Below are 20,033 nucleotides of genomic sequence, written 5' to 3' on the forward strand. Positions count from 1 at the left end.
GTAAGAATAGTACATATAGTAAGAATAGTACACATAGTAAGAATAGTACACAGTAAGAATAGTACATATAGTAAGAATAGTACACATAGTAAGAATAGTACACATAGTAAGAATAGTACACACAGTAAGAATAGTACACATAGTAAGAATAGTACACACAGTAAGAATAGTACACACAGTAAGAATAGTACACATAGTAAGAATAGTACACACAGTAAGAATAGTACACACAGTAAGAATAGTACACACAGTAAGAATAGTACACACAGTAAGAATAGTACACATAGTAAGAATAGTACACACAGTAAGAATAGTACACATAGTAAGAATAGTACACACACAGTGCAATCATTGAACACAACGTGACTCTTATGAAATGCAATAAAATCACAACATACATTTATTTGAATCACAGCAAAAGTAATTAGCTGTAAAACATGATAAAACTCGTGTGTTCCTCACATGGAGTGAAATGCTTTGATCACATGTGTCAAACCCAAGGCCCGCGGGCCACATCCGGCCCGGGAATGAATTATCTTCGCCCCGGATGATCAAATCTGATTGATTGATTGATAGTTGGATCACTGGATCATTTCAACCGTAACGGAGGACTTTGACGCTGCATTGAGTCACATTGAACAGATGATTTAGTTATGGTGCGTTTCCACCGAGCGGTACGGGTCGGGTCGGTACCCTTTTATTTGTGTCTCCACTGAGAAAAGTACCAAAGATCCATATCGTACCACTTTTTGGGTACCCTTCCGTTGGGGTACCTGGCACAGTGGTTTGGTACTAAAGGGAGGAGCTAGACTCACTGCAGAGCGTTGATTGGTTGAAAGAGTGTCGTCATTTGTGCGTGCCGCAAGGGGAAAGACACACACGAAGGAACACCGTCGCAACAATGTCGCCGCGCAGCATTTACTTTAACAGCCACAGATCGAAACGCAACAACAGGATCGGCTGTTTGTCTCCATTGTTGTTTGCGGTTAGCTTTCAGTTTTCGCGCAATCGAATGACGTCGATCTACTTTCCGTCCAATACCTCGCCATCAAGTAAGGGTCCTGTTGGCGGTGGAAACGCTCGCCAAATCATGGTTAACAGGCCCGACCCGTACCGACCCGACCTGTACCGAGCGGTACCGTACTGTACCGACCGGTGGAAACGCGCCATTAGTGTCAGAGTTTTGAAAAACGGCATCACAGTTCTGAAATTATTAAGTGTAACATGTACTTTGTCATCTTTTCTTTTCAGACATAACGACGGTTTGTGTTTTTTTGGATTTATGAAAAGAATCAATAATATGAAATAATATAACATCATTTAATGTAATATCAAAGTATATGTACAGCATAATTCTGTATGTTTTATGATGTGTATAATTTGTATGTTTGTGTAGACATAGATACAACAATGGGACTCTCCTCCTCTCCTCCTCTCCTCTCTCCTCCTCCTCCTCTCTCCTCTCAGCAGTGTGTTAATTGCAGGGTAGCAGTAGAAGGAGAGGGGGTGTTGGATTCGCGGCGCGGGGCGTCCAGGAGGAGTCGACCTGTCATTTAGCTCTCTGCCTCTGGGCTCAAAGCGGCGGGGAAGCTGAAGATTTTCCCAGCATGCCGCAGGGGAAGAGTGGCCCAAGCCTCGCCGTAGTGGGCGCCTATTGGCAGCTCTCACACTTACACACACACACACACACACACTTACACACACACACTGTACAGACACACACACACTATGTCAACCGGCACACACACACACACACATGCAAAAACAATCACACAAACACACCCATAGACTGCACATACACACTACCACAACCAGCACACACACATGTACACACATCGTACAGCGTGTGTGTAGTGGCTGCATGTGTCAGACAGTGTGTGTGTGTGTGTGTGTGTGTGTGTGTGTGTGTGTGTGTGTGTGTGTGTGTCGGACAGGATAATGAATGAAATGAAATCACCGGTGACACTGATGAGTCAACCTGCTGCTGTTATACAGTCAGAGTGTGTGCATGTGCGTGTGCGTCTGTCTGCGTGTGTGTTTGTGTGTGTGTTATCTGCCAGTCCACATCCATCGTCCTTGTTTCCTTTCCTCTCTCGCTTCCTCTCTCTCCTCACTGACTCTCTGACTGACAGACTAACATTATAAAGCAGTTAGACACTCAGTGGGTAGAAACTACAGCAATTACACACCGACACACACCTACACACGCACACAGACACACACACATATCAGCAGACAGGTATCAGAACAAAAGCTCGGACTGAGAACAAAATACATGGAGGGACATGTGGAGAGAAGGATGTTCTGTAGGTAGGAGAAGGAAGGAGGAAAGAAATGGAGATGGAGGAAGGAGGGAGAAGTGGAAGTAGAGAAAGAGGAAGGAAGTAGAAGTGGATATAGGGATAGAGGAAGGAAGGAGAAGAAGAAGTAAAGATAGTAGGAAGGAAGAGGAAGTAGAGATGCAGAAAGGAAGTTTAAGAGGGAGTAGAGATGGATGAAGGAAGGGTAGGAGGAAGTAGAGATGGATGAAGGAGTGGGTAGAGAAAGTAAAGATGGAATGTGTAAAAGTGGATTGAGGGAAAAGAGGAAATAGGGATGAATGAGGGAGGGAAAAGAGGACGTAGAGATGGAGGAATGAGGGAAAAGAGGAAGTAGAGAGGGGTGAAGGAAGGGGAAGAGGAGGTAGAGATGGAGGAATGAAGGAAAAGAGGAAGTAGAGATGAAGGAATGAAGGAAAAGAGGAAGTAAAGAGGGGTGAAGGAAGGGGAAGAGGAAGTAGAGATGGAGGAAAGAAGGAAAAGAGGAAGTAGAGAGGGGTAAAGGAAGGGGAAGAGGAAGTAGAGATGGAGGAATGAAGGAAAAGAGGAAGTAGAGAGGGGTAAAGGAATGGGAAGAGGAAGTAGAGAGGGGTAAAGGAATGGGAAGAGGAAGTAGAGAGGGGTGAAGGAAGTAAAGGAGGAGAGAACTAATGGCTGCTTGTCAACGTAGTAAATTGATCCTTTTAAAGCAAACAAAGACAGAAGTTCAGTAGGTTTGATTTCAACATTAGAGAGACTTCCATTAGTGAGAATCAAGGACGAGTGTGTGTCTGTGTGTGTGTCGGTGTGTGTCGGTGTACGTGTGTGTCGGTGTGTGCGTCATGGTGATGAAGCAGTGATTTCACGAGCAAGGACCACTGAGTGCACCATTAAATCTTGTAATACTGGTGTGATTAGTACCTGTAATACAGGTGGTATTTGTACTTGTATTACTGGTGTGATTAGTACCTGTAATACAGGTGGTATTTGTACTTGTAATACTGGTGTGATTAGTACCTGTAATACAGGTGGTATTTGTACTTGTATTACTGGTGTGATTAGTACCTGTAATACAGGTGGTATTTGTACTTGTAATACTGGTGTGATTAGTACCTGTAATACAGGTGGTATTTGTACTTGTATTACTGGTGTGATTAGTACCTGTAATACAGGTGGTATTTGTACTTGTAATACTGGTGTGATTAGTACCTGTAATACAGGTGGTATTTGTACTTGTAATACTGGTGTGATTAGTACCTGTAATACAGGTGGTATTTGTACTTGTAATACTGGTGTGATTAGTACCTGTAATACAGGTGGTATTTGTACTTGTAATACTGGTGTGATTAGTACCTGTAATACAGGTGGTATTTGTACTTGTATTACTGGTGTGATTAGTACCTGTAATACAGGTGGTATTTGTACTTGTAATACTGGTGTGATTAGTACCTGTAATACAGGTGGTATTTGTACTTGTATTACTGGTGTGATTAGTACCTGTAATACAGGTGGTATTTGTACTTGTAATACTGGTGTGATTAGTACCTGTAATACAGGTGGTATTTGTACTTGTAATACTGGTGTGATTAGTACCTGTAATACAGGTGGTATTTGTACTTGTAATACTGGTGTGATTAGTACCTGTAATACAGGTGGTATTTGTACTTGTAATACTGGTGTGATTAGTACCTGTAATACAGGTGGTATTTGTACTTGTATTACTGGTGTGATTAGTACCTGTAATACAGGTGGTATTTGTACTTGTAATACTGGTGTGATTAGTACCTGTAATACAGGTGGTATTTGTACTTGTAATACTGGTGTGATTAGTACCTGTAATACAGGTGGTATTTGTACTTGTAATACTGGTGTGATTAGTACCTGTAATACAGGTGGTATTTGTACTTGTAATACTGGTGTGATTAGTACCTGTAATACAGGTGGTATTTGTACTTGTAATACTGGTGTGATTAGTACCTGTAATACAGGTGGTATTTGTACTTGTAATACTGGTGTGATTAGTACCTGTAATACAGGTGGTATTTGTACTTGTATTACTGGTGTGATTAGTACCTGTAATACAGGTGGTATTTGTACTTGTAATACTGGTGTGATTAGTACCTGTAATACAGGTGGTATTTGTACTTGTAATACTGGTGTGATTAGTACCTGTAATACAGGTGGTATTTGTACTTGTAATACTGGTGTGATTAGTACCTGTAATACAGGTGGTATTTGTACTTGTAATACTGGTGTGATTAGTACCTGTAATACAGGTGGTATTTGTACTTGTAATACTGGTGTGATTAGTACCTGTAATACAGGTGGTATTTGTACACACACGCACACACAGCCAATAACAAATAGACACACACACACCGAGTCACATGTTACTAATATTGTGAAGAATTATCTTTGATAATGTTACAATAATTATTATTATTACAATCTTTCAATGATAAAGATAATCATTATAATAAGATAACATAGATAATTATAATAAAATATAATAATTAGAATAAGATAGGATTATTATTATTACCTTTAATGTCTTTCATTATCTGTAATAATAAAGATAATAATTATAAATATATTATTAATTATTATATAATTATACATTATTAATAATGATAATGATTATCTTTACCATTACAAGATTGTAATTTATAACATTGATGAATTATACATTTTATATAAATGCTGGGGTTTATTTATTATTATGAGATTTTTATCATGATGCTTAAATTGAAATATGAATCAGATTGTTTTTAATTTGTTGATAAAACTACGTTTTACATCTTATTATTAAAACACTCATCTGTATATTAATAACAACATTTATCTTAAAATGTTAAACGTAAAATAATAATTTGGTAAAAACATGATACGGTTTTTATGGAGATTATATTTACTTCAGTTGAGTTCAATAATTCAATGTGAGGTTTCAAAGGTTTATTGTTATTTCTATTATTGCTTTAATTATCATTGTTGTTTCATTGCTAGTATGATTTTTATGATTATTAAAATGATATAATCGTTTGCTATTTAGCTATTTAATCTTTGTCTATGACATATCTGTATATATTACAAAAAACATCATAAACATACATGAATATATACATTTTATATACATATGTATACATACAAATACATAACATCTATAATATAAATAGGCATCAATAATGTTTATTATGTTACCATCCGGATATGTTCATGTAGGAATAGAGAGGATGAACACCTGGAGCGCCACCTGGTGACAAATATATATAAACACAGGTATACATATATAGTTATATATGTATATTATTAAATATTTATATATGTATATATAGTGATAAGAGTGGAACATGAATCGATGACATCACTAAGGAGGTTTGGCTGTAGGAGTCTGTGAGATGAAGACGTTCTAACAAACAAAATGGACCAACGAAAAGATTCACACACACACACACACACAAACACACACACACACACACACACACACACACAAACACACACACACACACATTTTGTCCAGGTCCTCTAATAACCTGCAGTTTGCAGCCAAGGGCAGCACCTGAACACCCCTCACACACACAAAGATACACACACACTGACACACACACACACGCAGGCATGCAGACACACACACACACACACAAATACAGATACACAACTATGAAAAACACACGGCGCAATTAAGAGTTATTGATTTCTCGGGGCAGCAGCTGTAACTTACAGCTTGTGTGAGTGTGTGTGTGTGTGTCTGTGAGTGTGTGTGTCCTCTGAAGTTACACACGAGGCGCTTGCTTCGGCCATGTGTGCAGCCCAGTGCGGGTGGCGACATTACAGTGGATTTATTTGGTAAAAAGCGTTGTTCAACCCTGAAACCACACTTTTAAAACACAGTCTCATTACCAAGATTCATTTTGGCTTCCTTCCGTTTCCTGGACTCCATCATCACCAGGACCTCAAGTCAAGAACATCAGCTCCATCATCACCAGGACCTCAAGTCAAGAACATCAGCTCCATCATCACCAGGACCTCAAGTCAAGAACATCAGCTCCATCATCACCAGGACCTCAAGTCAAGAACATCAGCTCCATCATCACCAGGACCTCAAGTCAAGAACATCAGCTCCATCATCACCAGAACCTCAAGTCAAGAACATCAGCTCCATCATCACCAGGACCTCAAGTCAAGAACATCAGCTCCATCATCACCAGGACCTCAAGTCAAGAACATCAGCTCCATCATCACCAGGACCTCAAGTCAAGAACATCAGCTCCATCATCACCAGGACCTCAAGTCAAGAACATCAGCTCCATCATCACCAGGACCTCAAGTCAAGAACATCAGCTCCATCATCACCAGGACCTCAAGTCAAGAACATCAGCTCCATCATCACCAGGACCTCAAGTCAAGAACATCAGCTCCATCACCTTGTGGTACGCTGCAGGCTGGAGGCTGAGGTCCATCAGGACCAAGACCTCCTGCCACACCGACAGTTTCTTCCCTTCGGCAGTCGGGCTCATCCACAGAGCCCCCCCCCCCCCCCCCTGACTGACTCTCACTGTCACTTTCTGTTAGTTAGTGCCCTTTATCTTTATTTTCATTTCTATTTGGAGGTTTATCTCTTAACTTAATAACCGATAGGTTTATATTCTATTAGTTTAGATCTCATTCCTGCACTGTGTTGTACTGTCTGCCCTCATGCACCAAGTGTGTGACACATAAAAAACACTGGCAACACGAACCTTTAATGAACGTTTGAACACACATGAACATTATTTCATTTTTCATCTATTGAATGTACTAAAGCAAACAAATGTAACAAGAATGAATCCTAAATCCTTTGTTGTCCTCTCTGAGGCGACCTTTGGATCCTGAAACACAACAATGACTCCATGTTCCATCTCACCTGTTAGTTGTCACAGTGAGACCATGTTCACCACGTTCATTTCATCTTCTCCTCTGTGGTCCACACACTGTCCCTCCCTCATACCACCGACCTCCTGTGATCCTCATTTCAAAGCTAGTCACTTCCCAGCTTCACCTTCTACTGAAACATGCTGAAGACACCTGGTCGGCTTCGAGCTGAGATGAGCTTGGACTGATAAGTCTTTGATTTTCTCCTAAGATGTTCTATATTTCAAAAGAATTACTGCAGAAATGTTTGAAATGTGTCACCATTCTGATTTGAATGTGGTTTCATATGTTTTGAAAGCAGTGTTTTAGCAAATGAAAAATATCCTGCAAATACAGTGTTTTGCTTTTTGTGGACTATGAACGACAAAAGTGTTTGTGTTGATTGATGCATTTTGTGTGAAAGCAGTGAAACACGATTCACAGTCCGTATACACGTGTGTGTCGCTGCAGTTTTGAAAAATGTTTCTTAGCAATTGAAAAAAACTGTGACGATGATGACGTGGTTCTAAATGATGAGTTTTTGACTCTCACACTAGTGTTCACAGTGATCAATGCTGTACATTTGAATATTTAATTAATATCTTCATTAGTGTCAGAAAAAAAAAAAAAAGCTTTAAAGAAATCTCACATTTTACCAAAATGCTGGTTCAAATCTATATTATTGAAACCCAAACTACAAAGGTTAGGTAGCTGTAATTAAACCTGATGGTGGTTCTATGTGACAGTGGTTCTACCTGATGGTGGTTCTATGTGACAGTGGTTCTACCTGATGGTGGTTCTATGTGACAGTGGTTCTACCTGATGCTGGTTCTATGTGACAGTGGTTCTACCTGATGGTCTCTGTCTCCCACTGAGGTTTCTTCCCTATTTTCCCATTGAAGGTTGTTTTTTTTGGGGGGGGGGGGTTATCCATGTGTCGGTGGGAGGTTCCAAGGTCAGAGGATGTTGCACGTGTACAGACTGTAAAGCTCTCGGAGGCTAATTTTTGATTTTGGGTTATACAAAAATTATTCAATTTGTTTATTCTAAGCATTTTATTAATGAATCTCTCGATAACAATGAAATCAAAAAGAATCGAATGAGTTAAAATGTTAAAATGAATTATTTGCACATCGAGCACCAAAAGAGGAAAACATGAGGAAACGTCTCCATCTGCTGGAGAGCTTCTAGCATCACACCAAAGACATCACAGGGTGTAGAATGATGAAGGAACACTAGGGGACAGGTGTGGGGGGGGGGGGGGGGTAAAATGTGTACAAGTGGCTCTAGGGAATGATTTGAGTTTGAGAACACTAACAAACCGAAAAGCTTTACAAAGTGTGACTGATTTATTTAACATCGTCTACAACACGTGAGAGAAAGTTATTTCACTTTGTCACAACGTCGTCCATAAAACACACAACGCAAACAGCTTCAGTCACAAACATCTCAAATGTTTTTGGACCACCATAAGAGCCGTTTAACTTTGAATATCTCTTTGTCCTCGTGTTAGCAGCATCACCACTCCTTCTTCTTCTCGTCCACGGAGACCCCCCCGGGCCCCAGGGCCACCACCAGCAGCAGGCCGCCGATCACCGACGTGGTCTGGAAGAAGTCGTACTTGAGGAAGTCGCGGGTGGGTTTGTAGGACGGGACGTCCCAGAAGGCGTTGAAGGTCACGTTGACACAGAGCAGCCAGACCACCAAGGTGAGAGCGGCCAGCTTCGTCTTAAAGCCCACCGCCACCAGCAGGATGAGCGCCGAGCCCACCGCGTTCTGCAGAACCTGCAGACCCACCAACAGGCGTAAGACCTCCACCACGCTTCTGAGTCTTAAATGAAAGGTTATGATCTCAGGGTTTATACAACACTCATCAGACTCTCTTCACTTTAATGCCAACGTGAAGCTTGCTAACAAGCTAGCAGCACGTTAGCATGTTAAGAATCAGAATAAGAAACCATCCAACAGAATAAAATAACTTTATATTAATAGTGTCGATGCTATCCAGCTAGCTGTTAGCATCGGCTTCACTGCAGCTTTTAGAAACATAAAAACCGACAGATGAAAACAAACTCTCTCACATGCTAACGTGTTAGCATGCTAACATGCTGTATGCCAGGATGATGTCATCGTGCGTGTCACTCACAGTGAACAGGCTCAGGTCAAAGTGCAGCAGCGTCATGAACATGAGGACAAGGAGAACCCTCCCACTGAGCTGAAGGAGGTTCCTGGGAGAACTCTGGTGACCTAAAGACGGAACTCCTGCAAACACGCTGCGAGCTTCACCACGACCCTCCGCCAGGAGGAGGAGCAGGCCTCCACCCAATGCAAGGTTCCTGGAGGGAGAGGAAACAAAGAGAGCACCTTAACATCTGGTCCTTCTGGGTGAACGTTATGTTTCTGACTAGAGGTCAAAGGTCACCAACTCACCTCAAAAGGAACTTTGGGTCCCACAGGATGCTGTAGGCCACAGTCTGTAGAGAGGACACGTCACCACGACTCCAAATATACGTAAGCACAGTGTGTGTGTGTGTGTGTGTGTGTGTACCTGCATGCCAATGATCCCAAACAGAGTGAAGCAGGCGACCTGAACAAGGTTTCTACTGAGGATCAACACACATCCTCCTGAAGAGACAGACAGGTAGAACGAGACGAGGACAGACAGAGACGAGGACAGGTTAACGTTCTGCATGATGAATAATGTCAACAGGTGTCCTCACAAGTACAGAAGGCTGTGTGTGTGTGCGTTTATTACCCAGCTGCCCCAGCAGGTTGAGCAGGACGAAGAGGCTGGCGAGGAGGCGTCCACAGCTCCAAGAGGAGTCGATGTAGTCGCTCTGCTCCGCCCACTGGAACCACATCCTGGACCCGTCCTCCAGGAAGGTGCTGACCAGGCACAGCCGGGCCGCGTGGGGCAGGTAGTGTTTGGTGACCCGCAGGAACTACGTTTGTCAACAATCGCTTGTGAACGTTTGGACAACAAGCTAGCATCATGCTAGCTAGCATGATGCTAGCTAAGATGCTCTTTAAAATAGACTAGTCGTGTAGCTATGTCAGCTAGCTAACTAGCAGCCGTATCATTGCCCTCAAGACCGGCCGACGGGGGGGTGGCCCCCGTAAGCAGTAGAGTCGATATGAAGGAAACAAGCATCCCGCTCATTGTGGTCGTGACCTCACTGGAGTCAGCCTGCGCTGTTAGTAAGCAAGGATCGCTAATTAGCATTAGCATTAGTTTTTGTAAAACGCGCATGCGTGACGTAGCGATTATTTTGATTGTCGATTAGAGTTAGAGCTTTAAAAAGCTTTCATTTCTGAAACTGCAAATTCACATTTCAAAAATACTTCCCAATGTACAAGTTGAATCATAATTTATAAAAAATAAAGAAAAATCCAAATCATTAATCAATAATTAGTTTTAACCTCAGAACTAAACTACACTCAGACACTTGGAAACACCCCCCATGTTCACCTGAAGCTCATTCATTCAATTATTACCATCATTGTAGTGCAAGTTCAGTTCATGTACACAACATCTAAATAGAGCTCAAACATAACCACGTGCTATGAGATGATCACTGTGTGTCTCTTTACAGGCTTAACATCAACTACCGTATAACCCACAGTAGATGTGCACTACACTACCGTATAACCCACAGTAGATGTGCACTACACTACCGTATAACCCACAGTAGATGTGCACTACACTACCGTATAACCCACAGTAGATGTGCACTACACTACCGTATAACCCACAGTAGATGTGCACTACACTACCGTATATGACAGCATTCAAAAGTACAACACATACAAATATGTTTGTCAACAATAAACAAAATGGGACGAAGAACAAAATATTTACAAGACAACAGAGAACAACAACTTAGAGAAGGTTGTTTGTAGAATTCCTCGTGGTCGTGCAAACGGTTTCACTCTGGTTTTACAGCACCGAAACAGCTTTTAATGATCTTCATTTAAACCTTGATTCTGGTGACTGTGCGCCACCCACAGACCCACAAACAACCCCACAACAACACATGCCTACTACACAACAAAGTGTTGTGTAGTAGGCATGTGTGGTGTTGTGGGTGGTGGTCCCCCCACAAACCACCCCACCACCCACAACACCACACATGGGGCTCTCGGATGATTGACAAACACAACGTGAGCCCTTCACTGAACTTTATACCCTCAATAACTGTGAAACCTCACATATTATTGTCAGATGGTTCGTGACGTCAAAGGCAGCCTCCTCTTGAAGAGGATCTACACGTGTTCTTACACATGAAGTGTACCTTCTGATTGTTTAGACGTGTGAAGGATCTAATTCAGGTGTCTCGCTTCATCACTGACGAGAAACACCGTGTGTTGTAGGGTGAAGCCGAACGGGACTTTTTATTTTGTTATAGTTTGGGGTTGATGTATTTTCGTTAATGCATTTCTTCCTACGTGGCAGTGAGGTCTCGTCATGGCGCAGTGGGTGTGTGATATGGAACCAGGAGGGACGTGACAGCGGCATGCGGCCGGCTCACAGTGCGCGCTTCCCGGGCGCAGGAGCTCACCTGGTCCGCTGCGTCCTCCGCCCGGCTCATCACGTCTCCGTGGCCCATGTCTCCCTCCGCGGTCTCTAAGGCACTTCGCAGCGGTCAGATGAAGAAAGAGTCCCCCGGTCCGGCGCTGGTGGCGAGGATGCTGCGACGCCTCCGATCCCAGAATGCTGAGCGGCACCAGCGCCGCCTGCGGACGCGGAGGGATCTGCGTGCCACGTGGACCGAGAGGGACTCGGATCTAACTTGACGGGGGCAGATCGCAGCGCGTCCCCCCCCCCCCTCCGCACGAGGACCCATCCCGGAACATCTGCAGTGGTTTCTCTCACCATGAAACTCGTTTATATTGTTTGATTGTTGCTCTCATTTTATTCAAAGCTGTGACATGTGATCAACACACTTCCATCTTTAGTCGAACATCAAACAATGAAACACAGTTTATAATATTCTGTTGATCATCCAACACCAACAGCAGGACACAGTGCGTCGCCATGGGAACAGGAGACTCTTCAGGCTCGATGCATTGTGGGTAACAAGGTGAGCCTCTCAGGAGTCCAGCACTCCCTGTCTCTGAAACACAAAACACCTGTTAGTGTGTCTGTGTGTGTTACTGTGTGTGTGTGTTACCTGCAGCTCGAGGCAGTGTGTGTGTGTGTGTGTGTTACCTGCAGCTCGAGGCAGTGTGTGTGTGTGTGTGTGTTACCTGCAGCTCGAGGCAGTGTGTGTGTGTGTGTGTGTTACTGTGTGTGTGTGTTACCTGCAGCTCGAGGCAGTGTGTGTGTTTGTGTGTGTGTGTGTTACCTGCAGCTCGAGGCAGTGTGTGTGTGTGTGTGTGTTACTGTGTGTGTGTGTTACCTGCAGCTCGAGGCAGTGTGTGTGTGTGTGTGTGTGTGTGTTACCTGCAGCTCGAGGCAGTGTGTGTGTGTCCTGCAGTGCGTTTGTCGAGCTGTCGTCTCGTTGTAGAAGAATTTGTTACAAAGTCGGCACAAAAAACCAGAAACAGGAAAAACAAAACGACTTCCTGTAGCGACATGAAGAAAGATAATGAACACGTTAACACACACTTACAAAGGTACAGGACCGTTACCATAGTAACCACATCCACATACCACGCGAGGTGATGGGGTCGTGTCCCACAGAGACTTCCCCCTGTAACACACACACACACACACACACACACACACAGGTCACTCACTGTGTCTCAGGCTTGAAGGGGAGGTTTGAAGGTTCTCACCTCAGCAGGATTTGTGCCTTTGGTCTCTTGGTCTCCTTTTTTTTCTTCTCCTACAACATCATCATCATCTTCTTCATCAGCTACCGCTGCCTCCTCTTCCTCCTCCTCCTCATCCACCTCCACCTTCTTCTCCTCCTCCTCCTCGAAGCAGCCGACGGCATCCACAGTGATCAGCTCCTCCTCCTGAGCCTCCTCCAGGTGCACCTGGGAGCAAAGGAACGGCGAATCAAACCCACCTCTGACCTGTGGTACTACTACCAGTACTACAGTACCCATGAGGTACTAGTACCTGCTCCTTGTGCTCTGAGGACTTCATGTGCTCCACAAACTTCCTGGGGGTCCTGAAGTGACGCTTACACACGGGACAGAAGGGCCGACACAGCTGCTTACACATCTGGAGACACGCACGGGACACTTCAGAATAAAAGCCTTTTAGCAAGCAAAGGAGCCCTGGTGACATCACAGCCACGCCTGGCTGTGATTGGTTCCTACCTTGTGTTGTTTGGTCCTCCGATGGAGGATGATGTCATCACTGAACGGAGTCTGACATGTGTCACACCAGCGCTGCGCCTCAGGCCGACGCCCCCTTATGACAAAGGTGCACCAATCAAACATGTCCAGTGTGCGTCTGTGTGTGTGTGTGTGTGTGTGTACCTGTTGTGCAGTGTCTGTGTGTGGAGGCAGATGGAGTGTGTCATCGCCTTCAGTTTTCTCAGGTGTTCAGATCCCATCATGTGTTCCTGAAACAGCTGACACACACACACACACACACACACACACACACACTGAACCTCTATCCATATGCAGGTTGTGCTTTGTGGTGCTGAGGTGTGTCTCACCTGTGGAGAGCGGCAGGTGAGCAGACACACATGACAGTGCAGTGCAGCGGTCCGGTGTGTCTGCACAAACTCTCTGCTCTCACTGCTCTGCTGGATGGTGACCTTTAGTGACCTCACAGCCTGCAGCTGACACACACACACACACAGGAAGTATTAGACTGAATCCATGAGTGATGTCACCACCTGAGATGATGTCACAGTGTTCATCACCTCAGCTGCTCTGCTGTCATCACCGGGTTCTTCTACCTTCTGGTCTGGAGAAGGTCTGGACCTCAGGGCATCTGAATACACACACACACACACACTTGCTATGGAGCATGGGTAATTGATGATTTTCATAAAGGACTTGTACCTGCAGTGGAGCTACTCTGACTTCCTGGTTGGTCACATGACCCTGAGACCTTTTCTCTATTGGTCAGTGCTGCCGCCTCTTCGGTTCTGAGGAAACAGGCCAAACTTTGAGGTTGTTCACGACGACAATCAACAACAACAACAACAACAGACCTGGTCCCTGTTCCTCGTACGTGATGAAAGAAAGAAAGAAGCAACGAATCCATGGAAGGAACGTGATGAAATGTGAAGCCCGGTTGGGGACGTCTGGAAGAATTCAGCCAAACGACTTGTCTGGTTCTGGTAGATTTATTTGTCAGGTCAAAGGTCAGTGGCAGCAGGCCCACAGGCCAGAAGAACAACTGACCAACATCAGGAGGAACATCAGCTTTTATAACCCTTCTAAGACAGAAAAGGAAAGATTTCTATTGGCCCCAAACAGGTAGAGGAGGAGCAGGTCCCCCCCCCACAACACAAGATCCAATCACATCCAGCGTGTGTCTCCTGACATTAATGTGACAGGAGGAACAAAGCGTGAAGGTTGGATGGTGTCGGGTGCGTCTCTAACTCCATCCTGCTTGGCCCTCTGACCTTCTGACCTCGACCAGGACAGTGACCTCCTAACTGAGCTCTATGAACCAACTTTTGATTATCAGCTAAGTCGATCACATGTCCCATGATCCAGCTCAAATTAACCAGATGATTGACATCAGGCTCTCGGTTCCCTGAAGGCGGATCCACACTCAAAAGATGTCGTCAGCAAAATCGATCGAAGAGTCGATCACCAAACAAGGATTTCTTTAACCGAACGGAAAATAAACTTAAAGGAAGACGAGCAGGAGATGATGATGATGATGATGATGATGATGATGTACGGTCCATATAGGACGTATAGGAAGTGATGTCATAACGAGTCTTTGTGATGTCATAGAACTCGCCCTATAAAACTGTCGCTCCTTCATCATTGAGGAAGAGAGCGGTGAACTAATCCATCAGCTCAGGTGAACCTGCAGGTGTGTTGCTATGGTGATTTAGACAAACCTGCTTCAGGGAACCGAAGAGCCGGATCATCTCATCCTGAAAATGATCCGTTTACTCAGTGAACCACGTACGAGGAACGGGGCCCAGTCCATATGGAGCCAATGGATCAATATTAAGAGACATCGATTTTAACATCACACTAACCCGTCCAGTCTTGCCCTCTTCATCTCTCCCGGACCTCCATCAGGTCCCGGTTCTCCTCTCTCTTCTTCTGTGGTTGCAGAACCGTTGACCCGCTGGGTCTGGAGGTGTCTCCTGTAAACAGGCACGACTGGGATTCGAACCAACGACACACTGTTCCCCGCAGCAGATGAGAAACACCTGAGAGGAGGATAAAGTGATCAAATTGTGACGCGTCAATCGTCCAGACAGAATGTGAGCGGTGAGGCGGTCGGTACCTGCGGGCTCTGTGCTGTTTGACCATGATCAACACCACGTGCCCTTTGACTTAAACAGCCTGCTTCAGATTAAAGTAACAACACATTTAATTACTTAAAAACTACTGTAAATGTTTACGCCGGTCCGTGTGACGTCAGCCCGACTGAAGCGCGACAGTCCAGCGGGGCGACAGCAGCCGGCTGGCGGCCAGAAGCCCCTCGAGTCCTCGGGGGCTGAACGGAAGCCTCGCGCGGCTCGTGCTTCGACTAATCTCTACTCTTTAGACCGACTTCATGGTTAATGTCTCTGTCTGCTTCAATAATGTAAACGTTCATCTAAATGGTTTGTTTGAGGTCATCTTACCGCTTAGCACGAGCTAAAGCTAGCTAGCGGGGCTACATGTCAACAGACCGCCTGGTCACGTGTGAGCTGCTCAGCGCCTCCTGGTGGCGGGGAGGAGGAACTGCGCCCGCGCACCGAAACACACCGAAATATCGATATTTGGCCCTTTTTATATATTTATACACACAATGATGTCCTGATCGCAGGGACCCATCACTCTTCTTCGTTGGTTTGTCCACAGTTTGTCCGTAGTCGGCCCAAGTCTCTCCCCACTGGTGGTTTGTAGCTGCATCGATGCTGCGTGGCGCTTTCAGTGGTGATTTAAGCTCATAGTACCTCAGGCGACACTAGAGTACTACGAGCATGAAGTACTATGAGCCTGATGTATTTGTAACCACTGCAAACTGGAAATATCTTATCACCGTACTGTGACCGGCTGAGTACTACGAGCCTCAAGTACCGCGAGCCTCAAGTACCACGAGCCTCAAGTACTACGAGCCTCAAGTACCACGAGCCTCACGTACCACGAGCCTCAAGTACTACGAGCCTCAAGTACCACGAGCCTCAAGTACCACGAGCCTCACGTACCACGAGCCTCAAGTACTACGAGCCTCAAGTACCACGAGCCTCACGTACCACGAGCCTCACGTACTACGAGCCTCAAGTACCACGAGCCTCAAGTACCACGAGCCTCACGTACCACGAGCCTCAAGTACCACGAGCCTCAAGTACCACGAGCCTTCGTCGTACGCCGTGTGGTAGCAATTTAAGATGAAAATACATTTAAAGGTGCAGAACCTTTCCCCAGGTCCTTGGTTAATGTGCAGCAGTGTTCTGCTCCTCCCAATGTCAGAGTCAATGGATCCTACGGTAGAGTATTTATAACACGCTAACGTGTCTCGCCCCAATGAGAAAAAGACCGAGAGGATCCCTCTGCTGGGATGGAAGGACTCATGTGTACAAAATGAACAACTACGACAGAAATCATTCAAATATTGAGAGCAGAAGGCTGAATGAACCTCCATCAGGTAGAACCTCCATCAGGTGGATCCTCCATCAGGTAGAACCTCCATCAGGTAGATCCTCCATCAGGTAGAACCTCCATCAGGTAGAGAAGACGGTGCCTCACCAGCAGGTTCCTTGTAGGTGAGGAGAAGAACCTTAAATTCTATTGTTGATTTTAAGCCAGTGCAGAGAAGTAAATACAGGAGTCATGTGATCCCTTTTCTTAGTAAAGATCTAAAGATCTAAGCCAGTGTGGCTGGTGGATGCTTCACTTTGATTCAGTAGGATTCAATGCAAAAAAGGTTCAACCAGGCTTTACTTTGCAGTGAAAGATTTTACATTCCATTCATCACGTGTCATGTAGCTGATCAATAAGTACATTTCAACCATGAGGAAACAAACTCACAAGAACAAGAAACATGAAAGTGAAACTTTATGGATATTTAAAGAAAAAGGTGAATGTTTTTCAACGTCAACACGAAAAATTCAAGATATATGATCACAGAAGATCAATAGAACCTCAGCTGGTCTGCAGCACGGTGCCATGAGGCCTCTAGAGCCTCACATTAAGACATCAAGGGGGGGCCTGTGAGTCTGCCCCCCCCCCCCCATATATATATATTTAGTGCCCACACACACTATAAATAAACATCTTGTGAAATGTGTTTTTCATTGTGGTTTGAATTTGTTCTCTTGTGTTTGTTGTGGAGACACAGAGAGACAGACAGGACACAGAGACACAGAGACAGACAGGACACAGAGAGACAGAGACAGACAGGACACAGAGAGACAGACAGGACACAGAGAGACAGAGACAGACAGGACACAGAGACACAGAGACAGACAGGACACAGAGAGACAGACAGGACACAGAGAGACAGAGACAGACAGGACACAGAGAGACAGACAGTGACCACATTGTAATTTTAACATTTATTTGACATGTTTCTGATTCTCTGTGACGTCACAGAGGAATTCACTAAGATAATAATAATAATAAACCAAAGATGTCCTGAAGCAGATTGTCTTTAGTGTCTCTGATGGACGAAGTCATGTGACAGGCGGTGACATCACACAGCGCTTAGTGGAAGTTGTGTTCGTCCATCACCTGCTTCATCTCTGACACGCTATTGGCCAGGTAGGAAGACAGCTCCTCTGAGAGACAGACAGGGACAGACAAGGAGATGCAGTCGTAGTTTTATGAAGTATACATTTGTAGAGTGAGACGGGGAATGTCTCGCTGTCTCACCTTCTCCCAGTACTCCCAGTACAGCGGAGGCCGACACCGATCCCACATTGTTGCGGGCGACGCAGCGATATGTCCCTGCGTCTTCTAGCCCCGCCCCCTCAATTTGCAGCCAACTGGAGACCTCGAACTTTAGGGGACCCCCCCTTGACTGGGAGACAGAGAGACAGACGAGTGATGAGACCAAAGGTTTGCTCGATGTCTCGAGCGTCTCCGAGCGCTGCTCACCTGGACTGAGATGTGAGGGTCGTCTCCAGGCAGGACAACGTCCCGGCCCTCCTTCCTCCACTCCACCAGCGCCATGGGGAACGCAAAGACCTCACAGAGGAACACCAGGCTCCTGCCTGTCCCGTTCACCTGGCTCAGGGGGGGCACCTTAATGATGGGGACTGATGGACAGTCTTCAGTTAGGACAATCTGCTCTACAGGTAACAGAGGTCACAGGTGGAGGTTACAGGTGGAGAGGTCACAGGTGGAGGTTACAGGTGGAGAGGTTACAGGTGGAGAAGTTACAGGTGGAGGTTTCAGGTGGAGAGGTTACAGGTGTAGAGGTTGCAGGTGGAGAGGTTACAGGTGGAGGTTTCAGGTGTAGAGGTTACAGGTGGAGGTTGCAGGTGGAGGTTTCAGGTGGAGGTTTCAGGTGGAGAGGTCACAGGTGTAGAGGTTACAGGTGGAGGTTACAGGTGGAGGTTTCAGGTGTAGAGGTTACAGGTGGAGGTTTCAGGTGGAGAGGTCACAGGTGGAGGTTGCAGGTGGAGAGGTTACAGGTGGAGAGGTTGCAGGTGGAGAGGTTTCAGGTGGAGGTTTCAGGTGTAGAGGTTACAGGTGGAGAGGTTACAGGTGGAGGTTTCAGGTGGAGGTTTCAGGTGTAGAGGTTACAGGTGGAGGTTGCAGGTGTAGAGGTTACAGGTGGAGGTTACAGGTGGAGGTTTCAGGTGGAGGTTTCAGGTGGAGAGGTCACAGGTGGAGGTTGCAGGTGGAGAGGTTACAGGTGGAGAGGTTACAGGTGTAGAGGTTGCAGGTGGAGAGGTTACAGGTGGAGGTTTCAGGTGGAGGTACAGACAGAAGTACAGACACAGACAGCTGTCCTACCGGTCTTGCAGGGCCCCCTCCCCCTGGTCTTGAGGTCCGGTCTGGAGAACGTGGCCTCTCTGAACTGACACATGTTCATGTACGTGACTCCATCCGTGGCACACACCACCTTCTGCTCCTTACACACACACACGGCCTCCCCCTCCTCCTCCTTCTCCTCCTCCTCCTCCCCTCCTTCTGTGGACCGTGGGTCCACCTGACACCGCATCCCGGTCCCGCACATCCCGTAAGAAACGGCCCGGTCCCCCGGGTCGCAGCTCTGACCCTCCAGGTTGGCGCACTCCGGACAGCAGCCGCACGAGTCCCGCACGATGCCGGCCCTGCAGCCCCGGGTCTCAGGGCACAGGTCCGGTTCGCACGGCCCGCAGCCCCCCGCCCCGCTGGACCCGTTACGTCCCCCCTGCCCCCCCTGCCCCCCCAGCTCCATGTCCAGCCGGTCGTAGTCCGCCAGCGGGTCTGCGAGGGACCGGGTGGGGAGAGTCCGGCACGGCTGGAGGTTCAGGCAGAGACCCAGGAGAACTAGTCCGCTGAGCCCGGGCATCGCGACCCGGTCTGCGGGGTCCGTTTCGCTCCAGAGACCGTGACCGGATCAACGCGACAGAAACCACCTTGAACCGGAATCTAACAAGTACCTTTTGATGGGACTTTTACCGCTGAGCCGCTCGCGCTGCTGCACAAAGGCACGAGACCTCCGCGGTGAGACCCAACATCCGGTCCCGCCCTTCAAAGTAAAAGCATCAAACCCGGGTTCTAGCTGTTCCTGAGCTGTTAATCCAAGCTCAGCTATGAGTTTGTACA

General features: G+C 46.0%; 3 protein-coding genes across 6 annotated transcripts; all 3 read right to left on the bottom strand.

Annotated features, from left to right (window-relative positions):
- Positions 1-8,094: 8,094 nt before the first annotated feature.
- On the bottom strand, positions 8,095-11,979 carry surf4l (surfeit 4, like). 2 transcript variants are annotated; one of them, XM_037481364.2, is made up of 6 exons: positions 11,744-11,979; positions 9,940-10,126; positions 9,733-9,809; positions 9,615-9,658; positions 9,331-9,520; positions 8,095-8,969 (listed from the first exon to the last, which is right to left on the bottom strand). In XM_037481364.2, the coding sequence occupies exons 1-6, from the start codon at positions 11,789-11,791 to the stop codon at positions 8,703-8,705; spliced, it is 813 nt and encodes a 270-aa protein (XP_037337261.2). In that variant the 5' UTR covers positions 11,792-11,979; the 3' UTR covers positions 8,095-8,702. The 2 variants fall into 2 exon arrangements, with proteins under 2 accessions (XP_037337261.2, XP_037337262.2); XM_037481365.2 differs by having other exon boundaries at positions 8,870-8,969; positions 9,266-9,520.
- Positions 11,980-12,059: 80 nt separating this feature from the next.
- On the bottom strand, positions 12,060-16,025 carry ciz1b (cdkn1a interacting zinc finger protein 1b). Of its 3 annotated transcripts, none has more exons than XM_037483570.2 (12): positions 15,571-15,994; positions 15,317-15,493; positions 14,154-14,239; positions 14,012-14,082; positions 13,802-13,921; positions 13,617-13,711; positions 13,455-13,548; positions 13,252-13,356; positions 12,963-13,166; positions 12,838-12,877; positions 12,628-12,749; positions 12,060-12,298 (listed from the first exon to the last, which is right to left on the bottom strand). In XM_037483570.2, exons 1-12 carry the CDS (start codon positions 15,594-15,596, stop codon positions 12,275-12,277), a joined length of 1,164 nt encoding a protein of 387 aa, XP_037339467.2. In that variant the 5' UTR covers positions 15,597-15,994; the 3' UTR covers positions 12,060-12,274. The 3 variants fall into 3 exon arrangements, with proteins under 3 accessions (XP_037339467.2, XP_037339466.2, XP_037339468.2); XM_037483569.2 differs by having other exon boundaries at positions 13,802-13,927; positions 15,571-15,993; XM_037483571.2 differs by having other exon boundaries at positions 12,061-12,298; positions 13,802-13,927; positions 15,914-16,025.
- A 1,180-nt stretch (positions 16,026-17,205) lies between these two features.
- On the bottom strand, positions 17,206-19,935 carry kazald3 (Kazal-type serine peptidase inhibitor domain 3). Its single transcript, XM_037482915.2, has 4 exons — positions 19,236-19,935; positions 18,372-18,532; positions 18,147-18,294; positions 17,206-18,052 (listed from the first exon to the last, which is right to left on the bottom strand). The coding sequence occupies exons 1-4, from the start codon at positions 19,774-19,776 to the stop codon at positions 17,979-17,981; spliced, it is 924 nt and encodes a 307-aa protein (XP_037338812.2). The 5' UTR covers positions 19,777-19,935; the 3' UTR covers positions 17,206-17,978.
- Positions 19,936-20,033: the final 98 nt, after the last annotated feature.

The sequence above is a fragment of the Pungitius pungitius genome, chromosome 5 (assembly GCF_949316345.1).
Source record: "Pungitius pungitius chromosome 5, fPunPun2.1, whole genome shotgun sequence".
Classification (NCBI taxonomy): domain Eukaryota; kingdom Metazoa; phylum Chordata; class Actinopteri; order Perciformes; family Gasterosteidae; genus Pungitius; species Pungitius pungitius.

What these genes read in the sequence shown, in the direction of transcription:
- surf4l (XM_037481364.2), bottom strand. Translation starts at nt 11,791, where the DNA reads ATGGGCCACGGAGACGTGATGAGCCGGGCGGAGGACGCAGCGGACCAG. An exon ending in TTGGGATCATTGGCATGCAG is followed by an intron (nt 9,659 to 9,732) that starts GTACACACACAC and finishes TCCTCTCTACAG; the next exon opens with ACTGTGGCCTACAGCATCCT. An exon ending in TTGACCTGAGCCTGTTCACT is followed by an intron (nt 8,970 to 9,330) that starts GTGAGTGACACG and finishes GTGGGTCTGCAG; the next exon opens with GTTCTGCAGAACGCGGTGGG.
- ciz1b (XM_037483569.2), bottom strand. Translation starts at nt 15,596, where the DNA reads ATGGTCAAACAGCACAGAGCCCGCAG. An exon ending in TCAGAGTAGCTCCACTGCAG is followed by an intron (nt 14,083 to 14,153) that starts GTACAAGTCCTT and finishes GTGTGTATTCAG; the next exon opens with ATGCCCTGAGGTCCAGACCT. An exon ending in TCACCTGCCGCTCTCCACAG is followed by an intron (nt 13,712 to 13,801) that starts GTGAGACACACC and finishes TGTGTGTGTCAG; the next exon opens with CTGTTTCAGGAACACATGAT.
- kazald3 (XM_037482915.2), bottom strand. Translation starts at nt 19,776, where the DNA reads ATGCCCGGGCTCAGCGGACTAGTTCTCCTGGGTCTCTGCCTGAACCTC. An exon ending in ACCCTCACATCTCAGTCCAG is followed by an intron (nt 18,295 to 18,371) that starts GTGAGCAGCGCT and finishes TCTGTCTCCCAG; the next exon opens with TCAAGGGGGGGTCCCCTAAA. An exon ending in ACTGGGAGTACTGGGAGAAG is followed by an intron (nt 18,053 to 18,146) that starts GTGAGACAGCGA and finishes TCTGTCTCTCAG; the next exon opens with AGGAGCTGTCTTCCTACCTG.